At 46.8% G+C, this 23,844-nt stretch overlaps 1 protein-coding gene across 3 annotated transcripts in view; it reads right to left on the bottom strand.

Annotated features, from left to right (window-relative positions):
* SLC12A1 (solute carrier family 12 member 1) overlaps positions 1–23,844 on the bottom strand; it is a 245,755-nt gene that overhangs the window by 59,240 nt on the left and 162,671 nt on the right. For all 3 annotated transcript variants that reach the window (XM_069624794.1, XM_069624795.1, XM_069624796.1), the window contains exons 19-20: positions 14,320–14,426; positions 11,948–12,030 (exon numbers count right to left, since the gene is read on the bottom strand). In XM_069624794.1, the coding sequence (XP_069480895.1) occupies positions 11,948–12,030; positions 14,320–14,426 (190 nt within the window). The remainder of the gene's footprint in view (positions 1–11,947; positions 12,031–14,319; positions 14,427–23,844) is intronic.

Consider the following 23,844-nt stretch of genomic DNA (forward strand, 5'->3'; position numbering starts at 1 on the left):
GTAGGTATTTGAAACCGATCTTTCGTGTTTAAATGTAGAAGGTTTTTTTTTAGTCATGCTAATCACTGACGAGGAGCCAGCCAAGATTGTGTCATCATTATCAACCGAATGACTAATCGTTTCTGGTGCTAATGTGCATTTTGTTATTTCGTTTATATCCTCATCTTGGGAAGCTTCCATTAATTCTGCATCCGTTAATTCGTGGGCAGTAAAAAAAACATCTACTATTTCAGATTGAATTGGAAGTGGTGAAACTATTCCTAGAGCACTCCGGTCGAGTAAAGGTAGGTTGAGCAGAGTTAATAGTGTTTTTTGTAGTGGAGTGACAAAGGGAACGGCCACAACCTCCGTAGCTTCAGAGGTAGTTGTCACTTCAACTTCACCGACATTATCTGGTGCACTAGTGGATCTACTAGGATCTCCAAAATTATTTGAATATTTTTGCGCAACATCAGAAACTACAGGAGCAACAAAAGAGTTATCGGCGACGTGTAAATCAGCCAAAGTTTCCATTTCATCAGACGGGGCAAAAAAGCTAGTTGACATAGTTTCATCTCTGCCCCCAACTTCTGCCCCAGCTTCTACAGTAGATAAATGTACAGACGCTTTAGGTAAATATTCCAAATCTTTAGTGATTGTCAAGGGGGTTGTACAGTCTACTGATAGAACAATGTGCTCAATGGGTTCGAATTGTAGACAACGATCCACTAATTGCTTAGATACACTTTTTCTTGATTTTGAGCTTACCTTGGATGTCTCTAGGCCAGAGTCTGCTTTTAAAGTTGTCCATGGATTCTGCATCCGCCGTTGTTGTATGGTCTTTCGTCTTGTTTGTGGCCCTACCTGGCCCCCTGATCCCGATTGTGCGGTCATGCTATTTGTGGTCCTGCACCACTCTGCGCACAAACTGCAGTTGGTAGTGACCAGAGGCCGAGATCTAAGCTTGACAGCAGATCCAGTAAGTGCCAAGACAGGACCAGGACCCAGCGCCAAACAGCAGCAAAACAGTCCTTGCCGCCGAAGAATGCGTCGCCCTTTACTCCGCGGCCGGGCTTAACGCCGCAAGGGTGGTAGCCTCTGTGTAATGAGCAGGAGCCCAATAGATGCTCGCAATGCCGGGTAAGCAAACACAGCCTTCACAGCCTTCACTTCAATACGGCTACTCTCTCCAGCACAACGCACAGAGCGGGCAGCAGCCTCTGTGTAATGAAGTCCCCTCGAAATCACGTGATCAGGACACGTGACAGGTAAGGCCCCGCCTCCTCCAGGAAGCGCGGCAGAACAATGATGCCGGCAGGAGCCTAATAGATGCTCACAATGCCGGGTAAGCAAACACAGCCTTCACAGCCTTCACTTCAATACGGGTACTCTCTCCAGCACAACGCACTGATGCTGCCTGGAAACTGGATTTTTCTTTTCTGCACATTGACAGCATTGATCGTGCAAGTTGCAACTGTTATTATTGCATTGTCCGATGCTTCCGATGATCCACATCCCGCGACCTTCAAAGGCAAATTTCTCCAATTTGTTAGGAGATCCAACAGCACTAGAAGACGCCATCCTAGTATAGGTTCCTGTGTTTTCCTGGCCTATTTGTCCCAAACATACCCACAACTGAATAGAGGAATAGAGGAAACCCTTCTGTGCTTGCAGTACTTTGTGATCCTAGAATACGCACAGTTTGGGAATAATTGTATTTCCTTGCAATGACCCAATATCACATTTGCGGTGTTTGAATGAATAAAATACTAACCGATTAACACATTTCTGGTGCATTGCAAGCGGTCAACAAACATCTTCAAAGTTACACAGGATTCTGAGGAGGAGTGAGTAATGGGGTTCATTATTAATAAATTGCTAATTGCGTCTTGTGTCTTCTTTTTATTTGGTATTTTCGCTCTCATTTTTTGATGAATGTCTTTTGTTATAAAGAATAAAGCTGTAACCTCTACGAACACCACCCCAACGTCAGCAGGAGGAACTACCATGTCAGGTGGAGAGGTCAGCACTGTAAGTACAGTAAGGAGGGGTAGACGCAGTGCTAATGTAGACATGGGAGGGGTGGATCTTTATCTCACTGATGCTGCTTGAGAATCCAATAACATCTGGTACAAGCACACAAGTAAAGTAGCAAAACAAACCACGGAAGAGAGCTGCTATGTCTGCTCTCTTATGCCCTATGACATGAGTGCCTCCAGAACATTTGTGGCAACTGGAATACCGGCAGCAAGAGCACAATGCCTTATGTACCTGTCCATGTATATTACCCAAGGAAGATTCCAAGGGAGGATGGCAACATTGAGATGGATTTCCGAGACAACATTCTCATACAAATATAACTACATCAAAACACTTCACATGATGTACAATTATTGGAAGAAAGACAAAGCTATACAATACATAACTGGCGGCCCACAAAAAGGAGAAACAAAAACGATAACACTGAAGGAATTACCATGTCTTAAGAATGGACCCAAGGAAATAGGTGGAGAACCAGGATGCTAGGAACAACCATAGATGCTGGAACAAAGGTGTAGTAGGGAGTAAAGCACACACGCTCCTAAAAGTTCCAGCAAACACAGTGCAGGCAGAGAATGACAAATGTCTAAAGGAATCGGACGCAAGTGCAAAGTTACTGACCTGGGTGGCGAATGAAGCTGGACCAATGCCCATAGTACCACTGAAGAAAACAGCATTATGTTTCCAGAATGATGGAGCAGTAAAAGTTTGAGAAAACAAAGACTGCAATCAGACAGTGAAGCATCCAGGAATGAAGGTCGGTATGGAGGTTTTAATGGGTCATTAATGGGCGTGCGGATCTAAGGCATTTGAAAAGCTGCTGCCCAACCAGGGAGGTGTATGCGCACTATTGCACATCAATATACCAGCACTAGTGGTGCCACAAAAAGACATCTAAACAGAAGACTTCCCTAAGATGGACAATGCCAGAAGAAAGAAGAGGTCAGTATCGAACTTCAGGGACATATAAGAAACCTGAAAGACCAGAATACTACTACCCTCAAGAGAAAGCAATGCAATAACATAGACATAGAGAAACCATACAACAACTGCAGTGAAATTTGCACGGAGCCACAGGCCTCAGAGCAAGGAACAAAGCATGCAGACTCTGCAGCACAAACCCAAGGGCCAGTGCTCGCAGCCAAGGACAAAGGCGGGTGGAACATTCCGGACGCCAGGGGCAGGTAGCCACCTGAAAAATAATAGAATAAATCCTTACTAATTGCAGACCAAAAAGCTCTCTTTTGCAGTCCTCTCCCACATGACGTGGCTGCGTCGAACAATAGCCATTTACCGATGGTGGGAAGAGAAGCTGTTCCCAGCAAAGCAGACAAGAACTGATACGTGTGTTGCCCAACAAACATTGCAAGTCACAGGCACTCTTTCAGGCTAGGCGGATGGATATACCAGTGGCAACAATTGGGACACCGTCGTTCTCATCACCTCAAAGGTACACAGAGCGCTGAGAACAGAGCAGGGACCCAGGCCTGAGGAGACCCGCTCCAGCCCATCAGGGAATACAAATCCTAGGGTGGAGGGTAATGGGCAAGGGCCAATGGTAGTCCGGCAACCTTGCAACAATGTAATAGATCATTTTTGGGGAAGTTTCAGGCGAGCCCAACTCACGTGGAAGGACAATTTATCTAACTGATATAGGTGCCTTCTGTAGGTTTTACCACCCCTGCCACTCAATAGAGTGGGCTCTTAGGTTTTTGGGGAGAGGTCAAAAGTTATGACGCAATATGGTAACACAAGCCTGTGACACGGGCCCAGAAGCTGTGATTGCTGGAGAATTTTGTCTTCCTGTATGAACCCTGTCTGTTATGGAAAATAAGGGCAGTTCTAACTTGCCCTTGGCAGAGTCCTCCATCGTTACCGGGGGAGGGTTGGTTGGCCTGGGCACTCTGCTCAACGGTGACTGTGTAGCATGAACCTCTGGTATACCTTTACACCTGCTCTAGATTCCCAGGTATTTAATGCCCTTGCTTCCTATCCAGAATCAACAACACAAACTTGCTCCCACCAAAGAAACGAAATCGTTTATTTGTAAATGTGTTGTGCAATCCGCCTTTTCCACGCGAGCCTTCCTGTCTCCGCCTTGCCCTCTCGATCCCAATATGCATGCAACACAATCAGCATCGGATCGATTCTATTTTATGGAGTGCAGAAATGGATGCTAAATAAAAAATGTCCGGCAGATGGCGGCAGTGCTTCGTTCTCGGATTCAGATGCTGCTCCAGATTTTATTTCTGAAAAATGACTGCTGCATTATGAACTTGGGTGTTCGTGCTGAATAGCAACCAATCACCGCGTGGTACATACACACAGTTCTCCGCAATGCAAGGGCTTATCACCATTTTAATCTAGAAGGCGAATCAAATTGTATTTATATGATAGCAGCAATTTGTCCATAATAATCAAGGCAATTTCTATAGCAGGACTTGATGAGCTCCATCTGCTGCTGGCTAACGTAATCGTCAATGCAGGAACACAGTGAAACTGGATGGACACGCACACGCACGCACGCACACACACACACACGCCCCCCTCTCTCTTTGATGGGTGTTAATAGCAAAATAGTTGAAACGCACGCACGCACGCACACACACACGCGCGCGCGCGTGCGCGCGCGCTATTCTGCCCGTTAATCCATAGGGACGGCCTTTGAGTGTTTTACCAGCATTTTTTTTCGTACTAGGGGTAGGCCAAGCCAAGCGTGTTGAGGCAGCGCATACCTTTAAAACCCCAGCCCGTGCCACAGCATCACAACGGAACAAAGCCAGATTCTGCTTTGGCATAATCTTATGCTGTGACACTTAAATGATGCAATGAGCTTTGATAGTGTATCTGCGGCAGTCGCGTGGGTAACCAGTGAAGGAGTTAACGTCAGCGCCACTGATAGGCAGCGAAGAAATACTCTTCTCTATTTGCACAGCCACCATGAAAGCAAAAGACACCGTAAAATAGGCAATTGCCTGCCACCCAGTCTCACCATCCCCACCACAAAACACATCACGGCGCCCTGCCTTCTCTTTTGCTCCTACACAAGCATTCTGGGGGCAGGGGAGGGGCAGACTGGAGCTGCTGCTGCAACAGCAGTGCAAGTTTAATTTGCCTCTCTTTTTTAGGGACAAGCAGGGATGGAGAGGCCTTAATATGGATCAGGATGGCATGGATGGAGGGGTATAGCGTAAGGGCAAAAGAGCGGCTGAAAATGGAGGAGAAATTACAGGGACAAAGAAGGAAGGGCCTTGCCTGAACATTTCCTGTCCTGTACCACAGCCCCCTAATCAGGGCGGGAGTGTGAGGGTGGGACACAGAGTAAGTCCAGCACACCCTGCCTGCCCACACTTGGGCATGAAATTCCTTTCTCTTCTTGCTGTGCCAGTAGCGTGAGCAGGTGTTGGCTGGGCCGTGCACTGCTTGCTAGTGGCCTGAACATTGGGTTGGGCTAAGCAAAGCCACATGGTTTGGACTAGCCAAGCCTGGCCTCGCTCCCCCAGCACTAACACATCTTTTAAAAGCCTGAGTTACTAGGTTTAAATGTGTTTGAATTACAAAAAGATACCTGATTAATTCCCATTACGAATGCAAGTTACTTCATAAAAAATCATTGCACTCACAACTTAACAAAATATGTAGTAAAAGTGTATTGCAGCCCTATTTCCTACACTGCCTTAGAAAGTGAATTCACTGGTCAGAATCTAGACTATAGTTGTTTTGCCCTCTTTTTATCAGTACAGCCTAAACACAATTAAATAAATGAGAACCTTGCTGAGACTCCTTAGGGCAACTTTTTAGAAGAATCACAAAGGCGCGCCTTATAAACTAACAACAGTACTGCTCAGAGCTACAACAGATCAGAGGGAGGCCCTTCCCTTGTAACTAAGTGTCCTTCTTCTGCAATTCTTTGTTAACTGTTAAATAAGTTTAGAGGGGATGCTGGAGCCGCTAAACACAGAATACATGACCCTATTAAAAAGCCTGCAGCAGCTTAGACGGCGAAGTTTCCTACATTGTTACTATAAGCTGCTGTCCTCAAATGCAAACAAACAACATGTTTTCTTCACTGTGCTGTACTGCTAAAATACAAAATAAAATGACTTGGTTTTTGAAAGGAGCTAATTTGTCCTTCGCACCCTTGTGCCACTCTGATTCCTTTTTTTGGCCTCCAAAACCTGTTGACAAGGCTCAGTAAAAAAGTGATTTGTAGCCTCTGGGAATCATAGCAGTAATACACTCATTGTGACCCAAAATGTCATCTGCTATCCAGTCCTGGTGTGCCATTAATTATCCCTGCCTCAATGCTAACAAGACTGAGATCCCGCCTATTGGGACTCCTGATCCCTCCTTCATCCCTTCACCACTCTGGCCACCCTCTATGGGCTCTCCCCCAGTCCATAATCTGAAGCAAGAAACCTTGGAATCATCTTCGACTCCTCTCTCTCTCTTTTCTCCCTCACATCCTGGATCTTGTCAAGAAGGCCCACATTCAACCCCACCTCCTCAGAGGTATCCTCCCTTTCCTCACATTTAACCAGAAGCTCAGTGTCTCTAGAGTTCTGGTACTCTCTGGGCTGCACTACTGCAACAGCCTCTTACTTAATCTACCCTCTTCCTCTTTCCGCCCCCTCCAGTTCATCCAGAATAAGGCTGCAAGACTTATTCTTGGTCTCAAGCCTGGGGACCGTATCTCTCAGCCCTAAAATCCCTCCACCGGCTCCTGGTTGCTGCAAGGATCAAATTCAAATCACTCTGCATCATCCATTAGGCTGTCTGAGGCCTGGGACCACGCTATCTACAACTTGCTCTCACCAAATACTCTTCCTCCAGATCCTTATGCTCCTCTCGCTCCAACTCTCTGCATGTCAAGCACTTCTCTAAGCAGCGAGCTGGTGGTCGATCTCTTTCCTCAGCTCTATCTTGAATCAGATCTCCTCAAATTCCAGAAGCTCAAGACTTCTCTTCACCTCCTTCTTCCCCTTTCTCTCCCGTGCTAAACCCCACAGTCACCGAGATTGGCGGCTAGGGCCCTTATGTGTCCTTCTGAGTCCTGGCCTTTCACCCATTGGCCTTCATCCCTCTCCCAGCGCTTGCCTTTGGGCACCCACTGGCCGTGTTGTCTCACAGGCCTGCACTTATTTTATTGGCAGGTTATCACTCTACCAAGTGATCTCTGCCAGGCACTTAACTGTTGGTCGCAACTGACTCCCTGGCAGTTCCCTCTGTGGATCTCCTAGTACTTACCCCCTCTCCTTTCTCTGTCTCTGCACTTGCATGCTCCTAATGCTCACAAGGCCTAGTAGGACCGCCTCTTTCCTCTTCATCAGTTTTATTCTATTTGCCTTTTTGTTCCCATGTTCCCTTCCTGTTTGCCCTGTGGGCGCTTTGAAACACAATTTCTTGATGTAGTAGCGCCTTACAAATGCACAATAAATAAATAAGTAGGAGAGTTATCAAAGCATTCATTGAAATCTATGCTCAGTGGAGGTCTGAGAACGTGGAAATTATGTAGATCGTCTGGAAAGCCAGTCAATGACTTTATTTTGGGTTTGCACCATAAAGGTATTATGCAACAAACCCAAAACATCACAGATAATTTGGACTGAAACATTTCATTAGTGTTAAATTAAGTTCAATTAAATGCAGTAACCGTTGGCCCAGGTTGTGTCTTGTGGGGGCTGTTCAGTGATGGGACCTTCTCAGCAGGGGTTAGAGAGGGATCACTATGACATTAATACACTGGTTTCCATACAGGGCTGGATCTGGGGGGTTCAGCCAATGTTCCTTTCCCCTATGGGACGTTTGCTCCTGAGAGCGCAGGCCAAGGTGGCGTATTTTCCAGTGGGTGTGCACTTAGTTCATTTGCACTATTTGCCGGGGGATGGCATCTCCTGTCAATACTCAATATACCCTTGGTCGTAGCTGGGTCCCTAAAATCAATTTGGACAGAGTAAAAGTAATTTCCCCCCGGTTGGTGTATCCTGCTGCAACCTACTATTCGATCCCGGGTTACATATAGGCATCCCCTTACTGCCCGGAACCAATGCAGGCATTTGTTTAAAAGTGCTTCCCTGGATTCATTGTGATGGTGTGGGGCCAATTTGGGGGACCTTTTGTAAATATATTGACCCCCCCTACCCAAGATGCTGTTGGCCTGTTTGGATTGGTGATAGGGGCAGATGGAGCATAGTAAATCCTACTTATTACTTTGGTAGGTGGGGTATTTGCCCTGGGTGCACCATGTTGCTTCTGCTCACAGGACAATGGGGAAGGGGCGAGGTGTTGTGCACTCTTAATAGAATCACAATCCCTTGCAACTGTTGTGGACGGTAGCTTATAGCAGCTGAGGCACTTGTGGTGTTCGCACTTGCTTTATTTCCACTGGTGAACCTTTCTGGTGGGGTAAATCCAGCTTTCACTGCCATGTTTGTGGGCCTTTTTCCACCCTCTGAAGTGTATGGTGAGCCTCCCTTGTCCACTTCTCTCCTAACGGCTCCGAACAGGGACAGAACTAGGTTCTTTAATATTAAATGTTCAGATAGAACAATGCTCCATTGACACACTTTGGTCACTGGGCCCCCCTCACTAGTCAATACACAAGTCAGCTTTACCAGTTGTTCACAGGGGGTGGCGGACTAAGTAATCTGCTGAGCTGCAAGATGTCACTACTCACCCCTATTGGTAAGTCCTTAATCCACTCGGCTGCTTTACCCCTGTGTGCAGTCTGGCAGTTCCCCCCAACCCCTCAGTGCCCTATTGTGAGGGTCCGGAGGGCAGGGTGCTTGCTTGATAGGCCATGGGGGTTGGTTGGTGCTGTCTGTCTTGGATAAAATTGTACTCCCTCCCTTACTTCGTGCAACCATCTGATGTGTAGCAGGGAATCGATGATGCTCCGACAGGTAGTGGGTAGAAGATGGTGCAGCGGGGGCAACGGGAGTCACAATGGTGGGCGTGTCAATGCCATGGTTATGGACTTCCGCTGGAGCCGCACTCAGGACATGTCCGACAATAGTTGGACGCGAAGATGGACTACAAAGAAGCCTCCAAGGGTGTAATTGATCAAGGGGTGTCTTAGGCGGAGGCCCTGAATGCCACGCAGAGCCCATTTCTGCATTTGATATGGGAATAGACTTATCAGCTTTGGTAGAGGTGTTGATATATTGTTCAGTGTTCCACCCACGCCCCCTTTAGGAATCCAGGATAACCGGAGCATTGGATGAGCCAAGGAACTGGTGAATCTCATTAATTAGAGAGTGAGCTTCCCCCAAAGGCCTTGCAGAGAGGCTAGAAGTGGTCTTGATAGCACACGGTGAGGGCGTTGGTGATGATATTGTGGTTTTTGGAAGGATTTTCCTTTTTACACTCACAATTTTCCGTTTAGTTGTAGGTTTAAATGTGGGTGTGGGTTTGGGTCCAGGTGCAGAAGCAGATACAAGTGCTGTGGACATGACAGGGGTTTAGCCAGGAATTACGGAGGTGCTCTTTAATGTTTTGGGAGCCACTGTTCAGGTCCGTAGCCAAGTGAGGGCAAAGGGGTGTCTGCAATGTCTGTTAATGAGGACTTTATGACACGCCCCACTCTTGGCTCTCACCTACTCCGAGCTTTTGCGTGCGCAGTCACAGGTCCCTGAAGCTGCTCCTTCCTGGCTGCGGTCTCGGTAGCCACCTAGTGTTGCGTTTTCCAGGCAGAACAGGAGTTCCTAGTTTCCTGCTAGGCACAAACACCCTGCAGCGTAAACACCCACGCCCTTCCCCCCCATGGGCTTCGCCCTCGCGTGGGTTGCTGCAGTATTTTAGTTTCCTGGAAGGAGGTGGTGCTGCAGCACAACGTGGCCAATGCAGGGCTCTGCTTCCCCTGCGGCGCAAACAGCCACGCCCTTTCCCCCTGCGGGTCTGGAAAGCATTGTAGATGTCTAAATATCAGAGCCCTAATGCTATGTCCGAGTAGTGTCGGGAATATTTCAATACCCATAAACCTTTGCAGGCCAAACAGATGATATTGCAGTGTTGCTCTCCCATTATAGGGTAATGATAACACTGCTGAAATAGGAGAGAGTGAGCATGAACTTTTTCTATCTAACTTACTAGATTTGTAGGGTCACCCTCATTTAAACGGGTAATGTAAACAGGGCTAGAACCGAGAAAGCAAATAACAGCTGTGGCTTGTTCCTTATTGAATACTTGAGAATGTGGTAATGTCCTGTGTGCATTACTAATGCTCACCTGGGAAAGTTCACATGCACACAGCTTAGAGGGAACATAGTTCTCCAGTACATCTTGATCTCATTCAGTATTGCCTTCTCTTTGCTATCCAATCATTGGGATAGTCGCCTCTTAGCTTCTTAAATACATAGTAGGTCTAACCACCATTTGGGAAGGTACTTTTACTAATCTACAGCATATTCTTTGACCATGTGTTGGCAACGCATACAGCAGCATTGACTTCTTTCTTCCAGAAGTGCAGTTCATGTCTCCCAGGACTTCTAAGTTATTCTGAAACAGTGGCATTGTTTGCTTCCACATGCGGGCTGTTCTGCATGTACTAGTTAAGAATTATAATTGGTTATTTATAACGCGCGTAATACCCAGAGGTTTCTTAGCGCAGACCCTGGGGATCGAACCTGTGTTGCTCCGTGTCGTCTTGCTTCCAGGACGTGCATGTTGCCCCTGAGCTATCCTCCATGGCTCCCTACCTGGTTAACCTGCAATCTGGACTCAGCTTCTCATGTGCTGCCATAGGTTTGTTTTTGGTGGAGGAAACTTGGACCCCCGTCCTCTTCGCCACTGCAGCATCCCCCTATACGGTTCTGATATAGAACAGGAGACTGGTATCGGGATGCTAATGGAGTGAGTGAAAGCATAATACCCTCAGGAGAATAGAGCAGGGCGTCGGGGTGTCCAGTCATTTGGTCAAAAGAAAAAGGTCGACAGGACAAATGGTAGACACCATTTGGTCGAAAGCCAAATGGTCTAATTTTTTTTTTTATTTATATATATATTTTTTAGGTTTTCGTTTAGGGAAAAAAAGGTTTTTTTAGAAAAAAAGGGGGTTGGGGGGGACCCCCCCAAAAAAAAAATAAGTGAAAAATCCCCCAAAAAAATATTCGACCATTTGGCTTTCGACCAAATGGTGTCGACCTTATTTTTTCGACCAAATGTCTGGTAACCGAATAGAGCAGGGCGTCGGCCCAGTCCTGTGTGTCAGCCAGGGTGGCCATTCCTGTGCATGCATCACTTCACGCATGGGCAATCCTCTCTCTTGGCACTCCTCACTCACAAAGCACTGAGACGGGGTGGCCCCCACGGCAGCATGACACAAAGAGACCATTTGCATAACTCCATGCCAAAAATCTAAGGCCCTGATTCACAGAACGTTTTCCAATGGGATTGCGCTGATTCACAGAACGTTTTCCAATTTTCCAATGGGATTGCGTCATTATAAAACGCTAAGTGTCCAGGACGAATTCAATAATGATATGCTAAAATGAACTTTGTCTTTAAGGCTGAGAAGTGAATATAAATGGGGGCTATTTAAGGAAGTTTTGCAATTGTATAGAGCCATGCCTCTTTTATGTCAATATCATTGTGACTGAAGAATGCATGTGTAATCATTTTCATGATTTCATTTTCCAAAAAAACAAGATGAGAAACAACATGACTTTTCATTTTCAAAATTATTGGGCTGCGAAAATATTTTGTTGTGCCAAAATCAGGCGTTGAAAACTCAGGTTTGCCAAAGAAACCCTGCATATAAGAATTATTTGATCGGAAAGCTGATGCTGCTGGCCCTGGCAGTGTTTACACCATGTTTATTCTACTGGCAAAATGAAAATATACATATGCAGGTGTTTGGGCAAATCTTTAGTACTGTAAAATAAAAGCATAGCATTAAAGTTAAAAAGTGCTTATGAAAAGTCAAACATACCTTGCACCTGCAGAACCTTTGAGATGTCGAAGCCTTGACTAATGCGGGCAATAACTACTCCATGCTCGAAGTCAAAAGAATCACTGGAAAACAAATACATGCCACAATGACACAAATTGCTGATGCCTCAAAGAAGTGTAGATCATTTCCGAATATACAAGGTTTAAAAATATACAGCAGCTAATTTTTGTCAGGAGTGTAACATTAAAAGAAGGCGTAAAAGCCTTTATCGCCTTCCATTAACACCACGCCCCATTTTCGTCCATTTGTATGGCGGAGAGGAGGGGTGGAACGTAACTTGCGTTTCCGCCGCCTCACTTCCTCTCTGCCATATATATGCTGCAGCAATTGCGCCGGCATGCATTTTCATGCTGGCGTTCCCTATGGAGCCTGCCTGCTTTATGCACCAGCATAAAGCAGACGGTTTCCATTGGTATTCATTGCACACGCTGCCTGTCATGCTCCCATGGCAGGCAGCATTTAATTGTAATTGTAAAGGCTCCCTGCCTTGCAGACATGCTAGGCAGCGTTTCATTACACACGCTGCTTGGCATGCTCGCATGTCCAGCAGCGTTTATAATTAAACGCTGCCTAGCATGTCTGCAAGACAGGGTGCCTTTACAATTAAATGCTGCCTGCCATGCATGCATTGCAGAGAGCGTTTAATTGTAATTTTAGACGCTGCCTGCCATACGAGCATGGTAGGCAGCTTTTAACCATTTGCAGAGCAGAGTGCAAGTGTGCATGGCAAAAGGTTGCGTACTTGCTTGTGCGCCATCATTTGTCCTGCGCATTTGCACTCCGCCGTGCAAATGACCTAAATTTGGGCAGGGAGCCACCCACTTGTGTGTCTACACCAGGCGCGCAACGCCATTGTGCTAAACGGGCTTCAGCACCCCACCCCTCCTCCTCCTGCCCGCTCCCACCGAAATGTGAATTGAAGGGCGGGGCTTCTACACATAGCTTTTTGTCAGTCAGAGAGGGGAGCCTTTCCTGAAACTGGTGGCTTTAAAGTGTTACTGTGCTCATGCACAAAAATGTATGCACAAACGCAGCAAAAATGTTAAGCTTTTAGTTTCAATAAAGTCTTCCCTTACATCTCTACCTAACAAACATCAAATGCACACATCAGACCCCTCCCCACGGATGCGAGTGACCATATAACAATGTTATTTGTGCTTTCGCATCCAAGTGGAAGGGGCTGATGTGTACACCTGCTTTTTGTTAGGCACAGAGGCGAGGGAAGCCTTTTCTAAAACTAGCAGTGTTAAAGGGTGTTGCATGTTAGCTCCAGAGCCGGCCTTGGGGGGGGGGGGGGCGAGCCGGGCGACCGCCCAGGGCGCCACGCCCCCCAGGGCGCCTTTTGCCCCTATCACGCCAGCTCGGGAGAGTCTTTCAAGGCCTCCCCCGAGCTGGCGTTGTGGGACAAGGCACAGCAGGTGGCCTTTTACTGTAAAAGGTGCCCGCTGCGGTGGGTGCATTTAAATGCGCCCCTCCGTCGTGGACACTTTTCACAAGAAAAGGCGCCATTAGCCCCCCCACCACGGCAGCTCCGGGGGGAGCCTTTCAAGCGCTACCCCGAGCTGCCGTGGTGGCAGAAGGTGTGTCAGGCGCCTCATTGTCATTGAATGAACCCGCAAAGGGGGGGCTCATTCAATGACAATGGGGTGCTAACGGCACCTATTTAACCTCCTCACGAAGCAAGGAGGTTAGAAAAAAAAGTTTCCCATCATGGCTCCGCCCCCTTCCGCCCCGCCCCCTGTTAACCAGGGGGATTGGGGTGGGGGGGTGCCAGTTCGCCCAGGGCACTGCTGCCCTTAAGGCCGGCCCTGGTTAGCTCATTATGTATGTATGCATGTGTGTAAGGAGTGTGTATGTAATGTGTTCGTGAATGAGTGTGTGAATGAGTGTTTGAATGAGTGTGTGTGAACGAGTGTATGATGTATGAGGCTGGGTGTGCATATAAATGAGCGAGTGTATGGCGAAAGGGATGTTTCAATGAGTGAGTGGATGTGTAATTGTGTGCTCTGTGCTTAGGTGTAATGCTGGGCGTTAACATTTAATACTTGAGCCCCACACCAGACAACCCTTTGGTTTTCAGAAGGGGGTGGAGCCTCAACGTTTACCCTTCCCACTTTCGGGAGTTGCCCCGCCCATCACTAGCTAGCCCCGCCCCGAAAGGTAGTTTTCGTTGCATCCTTGTCTACACATAACTCCCCACTGCCAAATTATGTTATGGAGTAAAATGAGCTCCATAATCTCCATTGCCTTGATCCTGCTCCCCTACATACATAAAAAGAGCACTAGAACAATGATTTTAATGTTTCTTTTTTGAATGTTCAAACGCATTTTGTGTGGCATTTGCAACTTACTGTATGACACCAATATAGTTCTCAAGTTCCACCGTGGTAGCATTCCGCCAGTCCCTCTTGAACCCCAGGACCAGCGTGTTCGGCTTCAGCCTGCCCAGCCCCGTGGCCTGTAAGCATCAGAAAAGACAGTGCGTGAAAATCGAGCTAGGCCTCGCGCGCCCCGCCGCGCGGCTGTGACTGGAAGTTAATAGCGGCAGATCACTGCAGTCCCTTGGCCATGCCTCCCCGGATTAGGTGGTAATCAAGGAACGCCCTTCATGCCAGCAGCACCCACGCACAGGACACGGAGATTAGCTCTAAATCACCGCCGCGCTAAATGGTTTCGGGTGGCGTGAGCGTTTTCCTTGATTAGTTCGCATTTGCATTTCTCATTCTCATGCTGTTCATATCAACAGCCCTCATCCGGGTTTCAGTTGGGTTCTTTTTCAAATAACGGGAGGACAGTGGGCTGGCTTGCAAAGTGTGCGACACGGCGCCAAATGCAAGGCCCTATCTTCAAAGATCTTTATTACCAAGGGGCCAATTCACTATTCCTTAGTGGATAATGAAAATACAGGTGTTTTTCATTTCATATTTAAATGTCGCCTAATAAGAGCAATGCCTTGGTGCAAAACTGAACGTGTGATAGTTTTTCTGTATACGACAGGCCAACCTGTGTAGCAATGAACCACTCTATGACAAAGGCATACTTGCCAACATTCTGTGACGAAAAAGATGTAGGAGTTTTCAAGTTGCAAAAACAATTCTTAGCATAACGATGACATCACAGGAAATTACAAAACATACATTGTTGGAACCACCGAAGCATTCTAAAATGCACAACCCATCAAACAGCACAACATGGAAAGATGTTCAAATGTTTAAAATGTTTAATTGTGAATAGTAAGTTAACACCAAATTCAATTACCTAACTTCACAGAAAATAATCACAGAGAGCTGGTAAGCAACGTTTGCCAAAGCTCTGTAGCAGCAGCCCGGGCAGTACATCTGTATTCCTGCAGTGCAGGTTGAACACTGAGCAACACGGAGACTGATAACCTCCTCAGTCTAACAGGAAGATGCTGTGTGATGATGGTACGTTCCGCCACTTGCCTTCACCGGTGGTTCACCTGTGGTCTGTCCCGGCAAGAGTGCAGGGCAGAGTCATCTAGCTGTCAAATCAGTGGATTGATCTGAGCCCATCACTCAAATGTATCACTTACCCGCCCACCGCACAGACAGATTCATTGCCTTAGAGTCACATAAATGACCTGCCACTGTAAAAAGCAGTAGGATCTGTCACCCAAATCTGTAGGCGGTAGGACTGCTTAAAAAGCAGTAGCCTACTGCTTAAATCTGTAGGGTTGGCAAGTATGCAAAGGACTACAGTAATAGGGTACAATAATATACATACAATTTAAAGGACACAGACTATTATTGGTACTCTTGGAAGGAGGCGGAGAGAGGGTACACAGAGGACACACGCTAGAGGAAGGTGGATTTTGCCTTAATTAGTTGTAGGCGCTGCAGCTGTGTTGCCGTTGAAGCCATGTTCCTGCAAGCGTCACAAGATGTGACATGTGACCTTCCTTACTCCACTGTGGAGCTGCTGGGTCTGCATTAGTAGTTCCTCGCATTTACTTCTTCTGCCATTAGCGAGGAAGCCAAGTGTGTTTCCTTTTAATCACCTCAGAAGACCCCAACATGCAGCAAGCCATTTAGCAGCTCCTCCCACATTTGTCCTGCCTGGGTCTATGCCTTTCCCCAAGATATGATATGATAGGGCATTTATAACACGCCTATACACAAGTGTTTCAAGGTGCAACGAGGCACGGGAGAAGGAACAGAGGGAAGACAGACACCGATCTTACTAGGCCAGGTGTCATTCAGATCACGCCAGTGCAAGGGAAGGGGGAAAGGGAAAGTGCAGGGGGGAGGGGGAAGAGGGGAAAGTGCAGTACATGGGATAATAAATAAAGAAGATAAATAAAAGAATGGCCAGCAGGTGGCAAGTGCAGGGTGAGTGCAGACGAAGCTTTGGGGAGGGGACTGTAGGGATACAGACAACAGTCCCCAGGTGCAGGGGTTGCCAGGGAGGGAGTGCAGACGTGCAACTGGCAGGGCTTGGGCCCGAGATCAGAAGGCTGGCCAGCTAACAAGTGCAGTCTCAGTATAAGCCAGGAATTCAGCAAGGGAGAGGGGGAGAGAAAGCAGAATCAAAGAGGAGGGTTTTAAGCTGCTTCCGGAACCGAAGGTGGTTCTCCTCAAGTTTCAGGGAGGCAGGGAGGCTGTTCCAGAAGGAGGCCCTAGCCGAAGAGAGAGATCTACCACCAACTCGTTGCTTGGAGAAGCGACTGACCCTGAGGGAGTTGGAGGCGGATGAGCGAAGAGCTCGAGAAGGAAGATATTTAGGAAGAGAGAGTTGAAAGTATTGAGGCCAAAGGTGGGAAGTCATTAAGCAACTCCTCCCACATTTTTCCTGCCTCTTTCTATGCCAGTCCCCGGAGAAGAGCCCAAAGGTGGCAAGTCCTTATGCAACTCCCACATATTTTCTGCCTCTTTCTATGCCAGTCCCCGGAGAAGAGCCCAAAAGTGGCAAGTCATTAAGCAACTCCTCCCACATTTTTCCTGCCTATTTCTATGCCAGTCCCTGGAGAAGAGCCCAAAGGTGGCAAGTAATTAAGAAACTCCTCCCACAATGTACCCACCTTTTTCTGGTTACATGTGTTAAAATCGCTGCAAAAATGGCAGTTTACACAGAAACTCGTAGCAAAAAGGCCGGGTTTTGCTGCCACAATCCACGTAAAGGATGCGGGAGACACCGCCACAAGCCCCAGACCCATTGTACCATTAAAAGGGAGTAGGGGACAACCCCAGACCCCTGCCCCCCCTTAAATGGTATAACGGGGTACACCTTTACTGGGTCAAACCACAGAATTTTTGCCACGATTTTTTGGACATGCAACATTTTTGCCATAATTTTATTACTGCATACCCTTTTTCTTTGGCACTGTTAACCGGCTAAGTACTGGAATACTTCATATGTTCCTCTACAAGACTGCTTGCAAATGTTATGACTATTTTCATATGTAAGTAAAGCACCATTCTGTCTCTCCCTGAGCAAAAGAATAAAGTTTAGCATGATGTGACATGGAACAAACTCTTCAATCATTTCTTTGACATCAAGATGCCAGGCCTTTTTAATTGGTCCACTCCAGTCCCTTACCTTCTGTTACCAACGACATTCACCTTTATACAAAGTCTATTCTTGACTATTCCACTCATGGCTCAGGCCTGGCAGTCTCAGAGTTAACATCCAGGGGTACACGCAGAGACAGCCAGGCAAATCAGCAACAAAACCTACAGTATTGCCCCAGCACACTCCTGAGCCCCTCATCAATCGAACATGACTTCCTGTACGAATTTACCATTTTCCAAATGTGCCGTGGAAACACAGCCCAATTATCACAGGGCGTGCCCGCGTCCTCCTGTTTGCAGAGCCAGGGTCCACCTCAAAGGACTGGCCTGCACCCATGCCATCAAAAAACATTCTTCTGCATCCCTCACTCCCTGTGTTTGGAACCTCTATTTAGCACTTTCCCATCCTGTTATCTCCCTCGCGATCATTGGGCCTCATTACAAGTAGGGCGCAAAGGGATACCGGGCACCAGTAATGACACCAGTGCCGGTAATCCCGTTGCGCCCTACTATGAGTTCCCTTTGCAGGTCCTTCCTTAACGCCTGCTTTTAGCTTTTAGCAGGCGTTAAGGACGGGACCCGCAAAGGGACACCGGGGTCAATAACGGTACCGCAATTTGCGGTACCGTTATTGCCGCCTTCCCATTGAGCCCTATGTGGGCTCAAATGGGAATGGGGAAGGGCCCTGGTGAATGGGGAATTACCGGTCTCACCGACCTCAGAATGGACCGGTAATTGCTCCATTCACCAGGCCGGAGTTGGAACGATTTTGGAGGCAGGCATGCCGCAAATAGCGGCGTGGTTACCTCCAAACTCGGAATGAGGCCATTGTCTTTCTCAGTAGACGAAGGTCTGGATACCCCTCGATGCAAGCACAGTACGCCACTCCATGGACATGCCTAGGTCCTCTGAACCTACCACAGTGGTGATTTGATGCAGTATCTAAGCCTATTAACATAGCATAATATAATATCACTCAAGAGTATGCTGCAAAATGCACCATTTGACTAATTTATAAAAACAATTTAATGCAGTGGGATTTGCCTCACCCCCTCCAAAGATTTCTTAGTGTGTTGAGGCTTAATTATTCACTCACTTGCATAAAACTACAGACAAAAGGTTCGCCCCTACGCTTTAAAAATCCAACAAACGTGACTTGAACGTGTCAACTTCAAACTGGCGCTAGTGAACCCAATGTTAGTCTGTTATTCAACATGCACATTAATGTATGAATGTATGATGATTTAAGCATCTTTAACAGATCCCTGTTCCTCTACATTATGGTATTGAGGTGGTCAAATAGTCATATAGGAGTTCAGCCCGGTGTGCTATCCGAGAAGCAGAAGTGTGAGGAGTGGTGGCAGAAAAGGGCCAAAGTCCCATATATTCTCTAATCCACTGTTAATTCTTTTTTATGCTTTTATGTAGTGCGAAAGGTTAATTTACCAAGTGCGCTTGAAAAAAATAAAAAAATAAAAAATCCATGAATTCACTACCCCCATGTATTCTGAACATAGTGGTGTTTGCACAACCTGGAAACGCAGCACGATATGATAGGTTATTTATAACGCGCTTAATAGCCAGAAGTTTCTAAGCGAACCTGCGTTGCTCCATGTCTTCTCGCTTCCAAGGTGAGCACGTTGCCGCTGAGCTATCCTCCCGAGCCATGCCCACTCCATACAACAATAAAACATGTTAAGTGTGCGCACGGAAATACCACAATGGCAGGCATGCACGATGGTTTAGGGTCCCTTAGAATCAGGGACAAAAGGGGGAGTAAGCCCTAAAACATTGCTTCTCCCAAAAACCAGATGGAATTCCCTATGGGCCGCCCTACAGAATCGTGGGATACCAGCCACTTTTTACTCCCTAAAAACAGCAAATATTATGACGGAAAAGTAAAGGGAGTAAAGGGTCTGCCAGCAAAAAAACAGGAAACCACTTTGGATCAGTGGTGCCGGCACAGCAGTGCTGTAGGAAGGAGCTCTAATAATATTCCTGCCTGGTCTGAAGAGAAACATTAAGGTAGCACATGCATCTCGTTTAATTTGCATGAACTGCTAGGATGGATTGCACAGAAATATCTGCTCAGTTGAAATATAGCTTTACTTCCTTAAGCAACCACCCCATTCAAGACATAAAGTGCAAAATACTCTCACTACAAAACCTTTCCCGGAACCATGACTACAGGATACAAAATCCAAAGGAGACATGGCAGTATCAGGGCGCCTATCAGCACCTTGATTCAAGTGTTTATATTATCTGCAGTTATCATTTGGGGGTGCCAGGAATAAACTAGCGCATGACCTGGAACCGCTGCCATGTGCTTCCGCAGGGCGCACACTCTGTGCACAGCCCATCCGGGGCAGGAATGGGGAACAGGACATCTTATCAGAGGTATGAAGGAATTGTCACTGTGTGTACTGTGGCATAAAGAGCTCAGACTAGCCCAGCAGGGAGCCATAATAGTCAACGGGCAGACAGGGGTTAATCAGAGAAAGACTTTGAATCAGGTCCTTCTTTTCTCTTCACTAGGGTTTTTCCGGTCTGTTCTTTCCGGGTTCCATGAATGTTTGCAGAATATTTTTTGCTGACCTACACCTTCGCCAATTTTTTTAAACCAGCTTTTCCACTATTTTACTGCAAATTACTTTGTGGGGAGGGGTTGGGGGAGACCGTTCCTTACTACCACCACCCCCCTTATATACCGTACCCCAACTTACCATCTGCATTTTGCTGCAAAAAAACTAGGGGAAAAAAATCAGTAAACATGCATTTGACGAAAGTGTAGGTTGGCAAAATTGGGCAAGACCATTCTTTCCCAGGCCTTTTCAAGTTCTGTTAATGGATCTATCCACATCTCTTCCTATGGAAAGAAATCTGATGGTTCTTCAGCCTTCCTATGTAGAAGAACTAGGAGACTCACCCGGTAAGCCTTAGTTAGGATCCCTTGCTCTGAAGCTAACCATCCCTTAGAATAAGGGCATCGTCATGATGTTTAAATAAAGTATCCCCAATCTTTCTCACCCAGATTGCTTCCATTGTCACCCCACTTTTTTATACATTCGTTCTAAGATGAGCCTTGGGCTTTCCATGATCACCTTTGACCCCTCTCTCTTACTGGGGGAAAACTGATGGCATCTGTGTGCAGTGCACATTCACAGGGAGCCTGTGCCCATAGAATGCCCCTTTCAGCCTGCTCCTGGCTCCACTACCTCCCAGGGTGCCAGGTGCCCCTCAGCGCCCCTGAGGCCCAATTATATTCTCTGATGAAAAGACATGACCAGAGCTTCCTCGTCACACAGGTGCATATTTATCAGTTAATGAGCAATATGATTGAAATGTTGTCCTGAATGCAATTATTGATTGTCGCCATCTCTTGAAAGTCTTGGCCGGGCCTGCATACTATCCCAATGTGCGTCCGCATCGTCTTCTTACATGTGTCCTCCTACTGTGTTTGCCTTGGTGCCAATTCACCCCTCCCCCCAGCCGGTGTGACGCTAGTATGTCCCTTTGTTTGCTCCAGCTGAGGATGGGAGGGCGGAGAACCTGCATTGCCTCAATAATATTCTGTAGAATAGAGGCTTACAACTGATGGTTCTCTAGATATTTTGGACTAGGACTCCCGTGATTCCTCACAATTGACTGTGCTGGTTGGGACGGATCAGAGTTGTAGTCCAAAACATCTGGCGAGCAAATGCTTACAGTCCTCAGCTGTATGCACTGACCCTATTATCTGCTGTGTTCCCCCGCCCCAAACAATGACTCTTTGGATACCAACGCTTTGGGGATTAGACCATTCAGAAGGTACAACAGAGTTAGTTAAAATACATTGGGCCTCATTACAATGTTAACGGACCAGCAAACTACGAGGTCTACTCGCGGGTGCCTTTCAGACTGGCAGGACCAACCTGCCGGGTGGAACAGCAGCCGTGAGCAGACTTACACGGTAGCACCGGTATCGTTAATAATGGTACCAGCACTACTGACCTCCCCATTCCCATTGAGTCCTCTGGGACTCAAATGGGAATGGGGAGTCATTTTTATCAGCACCCGGCGAAGGGGAATTACTGGGATGGGTCCGGCGGGGCCGGAAAGGCCCCGGTACATCCCCATTGCCGGGTGCCAGTAAAAAACGGACTCCGGCGGCAGCTGTCCCGGTATTTACCGGCACAGCTACTGCCACCCTTGTAATGAGGCCCATTCTCTTGGAACTTCATGTTGGTTTATAGACAAACACATCCTTTTATTTGATGCTCTGTTTTTATTGTATTAATTTTTATTTTTTTGTTTAAAGCGCCGTCCTAGCTCAAGAGTAGCGGGGCACTGTACAGAGTGTGAGTAGCCGGCATTTGGCCTGGCATCTTCTAACAGTAGCGCAGTACTGTGAGGTCTGTGAGTCCATTGGAATTAGTCCTTGGTCAGGTCTTGTTGAAAGAGCTATTTATCTGTGTTCTTTTAAGGGGGCGCTCTACCCTTAAATGCCAATGTACATTTACCTCTGAACCCTCCAACCCACAACATGTCTTTGCCGAAAGCTGATCCCGATCCGCCATTTCACATGGCGGCATCCAATGACATTCCACCTACGATTTCGGCCATGGTGTACCGCAACGCACCTGAACACAATGAACGGCAAGAATACCAAATCCCTTCGCTGGAAAGCATTTTATTCGAAATAACTGCGCCAGGTCAGTAGGTGTTATTGGCTTTATTGAACAGCCGCTGACAGCCCTGTGGGTTCCGGTTTGGTTTCTTATTAACTCAGCGATTTTCTGTCTGCTTAAGTATAGGTATTATGTCAAGATCCAAACACAATATGAATTTCAATAATACCACACTGACAGCGCAAAGCTTCATGGAGGCAGACACACTATCATAGTCAGATGAACGTTTTATATGTAAAGCAAACCATGCTCTGTCTCTGTTTGGCACACAGGTGCCCAGTATATAAAGTCAGTAATGCAGACCTATTATTTTGATGGTGTCTCGTGGTCATCCGGTGAGAAAATTAGCTGTTTCAAAAATAGACTTTTGTATGCTGAAAGAAGGATTAAGGGCATTATTTTGGGGCAATAGTGACTGCAAGACTTTGAAGCCTGTTTCAGGGGTAGGCAACTTTTTCAAGCAAACTCCGGCTGGAAAAAAATATCAACACCTTCTGCGCCCAATTGAAAACGTTACTGTTTAAAGGGGTTAACCTGCACCACCTGGCATTCTCCTGAGACTACCACATAAATGGTCAGTCCCGTCTGATCAATTTCCTTTGTGTCTATGTGCGCCCTGATGCCCGAGGGTTCCCGGCACTATATAAGTAAATAAAAATATTTAAAAAATAAATAAAGTAGGTGCCTTTATTTGTGAGGCCGCACAGTTCACGTCAATATCAGTGATGGAGCAAAAAATCACAGTGGAAAAACTGTTCCCAGGGAAACAGAGAACTCGGAGATTTCAGAAAGGAGGCACCTGAGCTTCGCAAGTCCTTGATAACGAGGCAGGCACAAGGAGGTTTGCCGGGACAAGGTGTTCTGGCATTTGTCGTTTGCCATTTTCTGCTGAAGAAAATGTTGAGGTTTATTAGATAAATCATCTTTGTATCCAATTCAAAGTAATGTGAATGTAGTTGTGTGTATATAAAGATGAAAACCCATTGACTGACATGAATCCATTTGATTATTTTCAAAGTAACACACGAAACTATGGAGCTTTTCAGTAAAAAAATCTTCAAGGAAGACAAGTTCCAATAAAAGGCGGCCTAGCCTCTTGTCTGACTATGCAGGTCCCCTGTTGTGATGCTGTCTGCATACTTTCGGGAGACTGGGGAGGTGAAGGGGGTTGAAGCTGTAAGGGATACCTGGGTTTTGGGTTTTGATCTGTCCCTTTGCACCTCTTTCCTTTTTTTGCCTATTGCATTTCGTTTCTCCCCATACCTGATATTGCCCTCCCATCTGGGCGACTGGAAGGACTGTCTGCATCATTATGGCTAATCCCCAGAGTTGTGGGAATGCTACTCTCTAAATGCCTAGGATTCCATAAGGACTTCAACACTAGCTGGTTGGATCCTGAATGGGAAAAATATCCAGACCACGGAACCATGGAATTCCAAAATATGATGCTACTGCAAAACATTTCCTCAATCTGCCTTGTCTGAGGAAGCGCGCCCATTCTGGGGTGTAGATTTTCCCAGGATATGGAATTTAAGAACACATGGCTAGAAGGTCTAGCCCAGCATGGATAGAGCATCAGTCCTTAGAGAGAGTGAAATCATGAAGGTCAGCCTTAAGGGTCAGTATCCTTCGGCAAATGGCTTTTGCAAAGGCCACCGTGAATGGAGTCCCAGTCAAGTTT

The sequence above is a fragment of the Ambystoma mexicanum genome, chromosome 11 (genome assembly GCF_040938575.1).
Source record: "Ambystoma mexicanum isolate Mex_15411 chromosome 11, UKY_AmexF1_1, whole genome shotgun sequence".
Lineage (NCBI taxonomy): Eukaryota > Metazoa > Chordata > Amphibia > Caudata > Ambystomatidae > Ambystoma > Ambystoma mexicanum.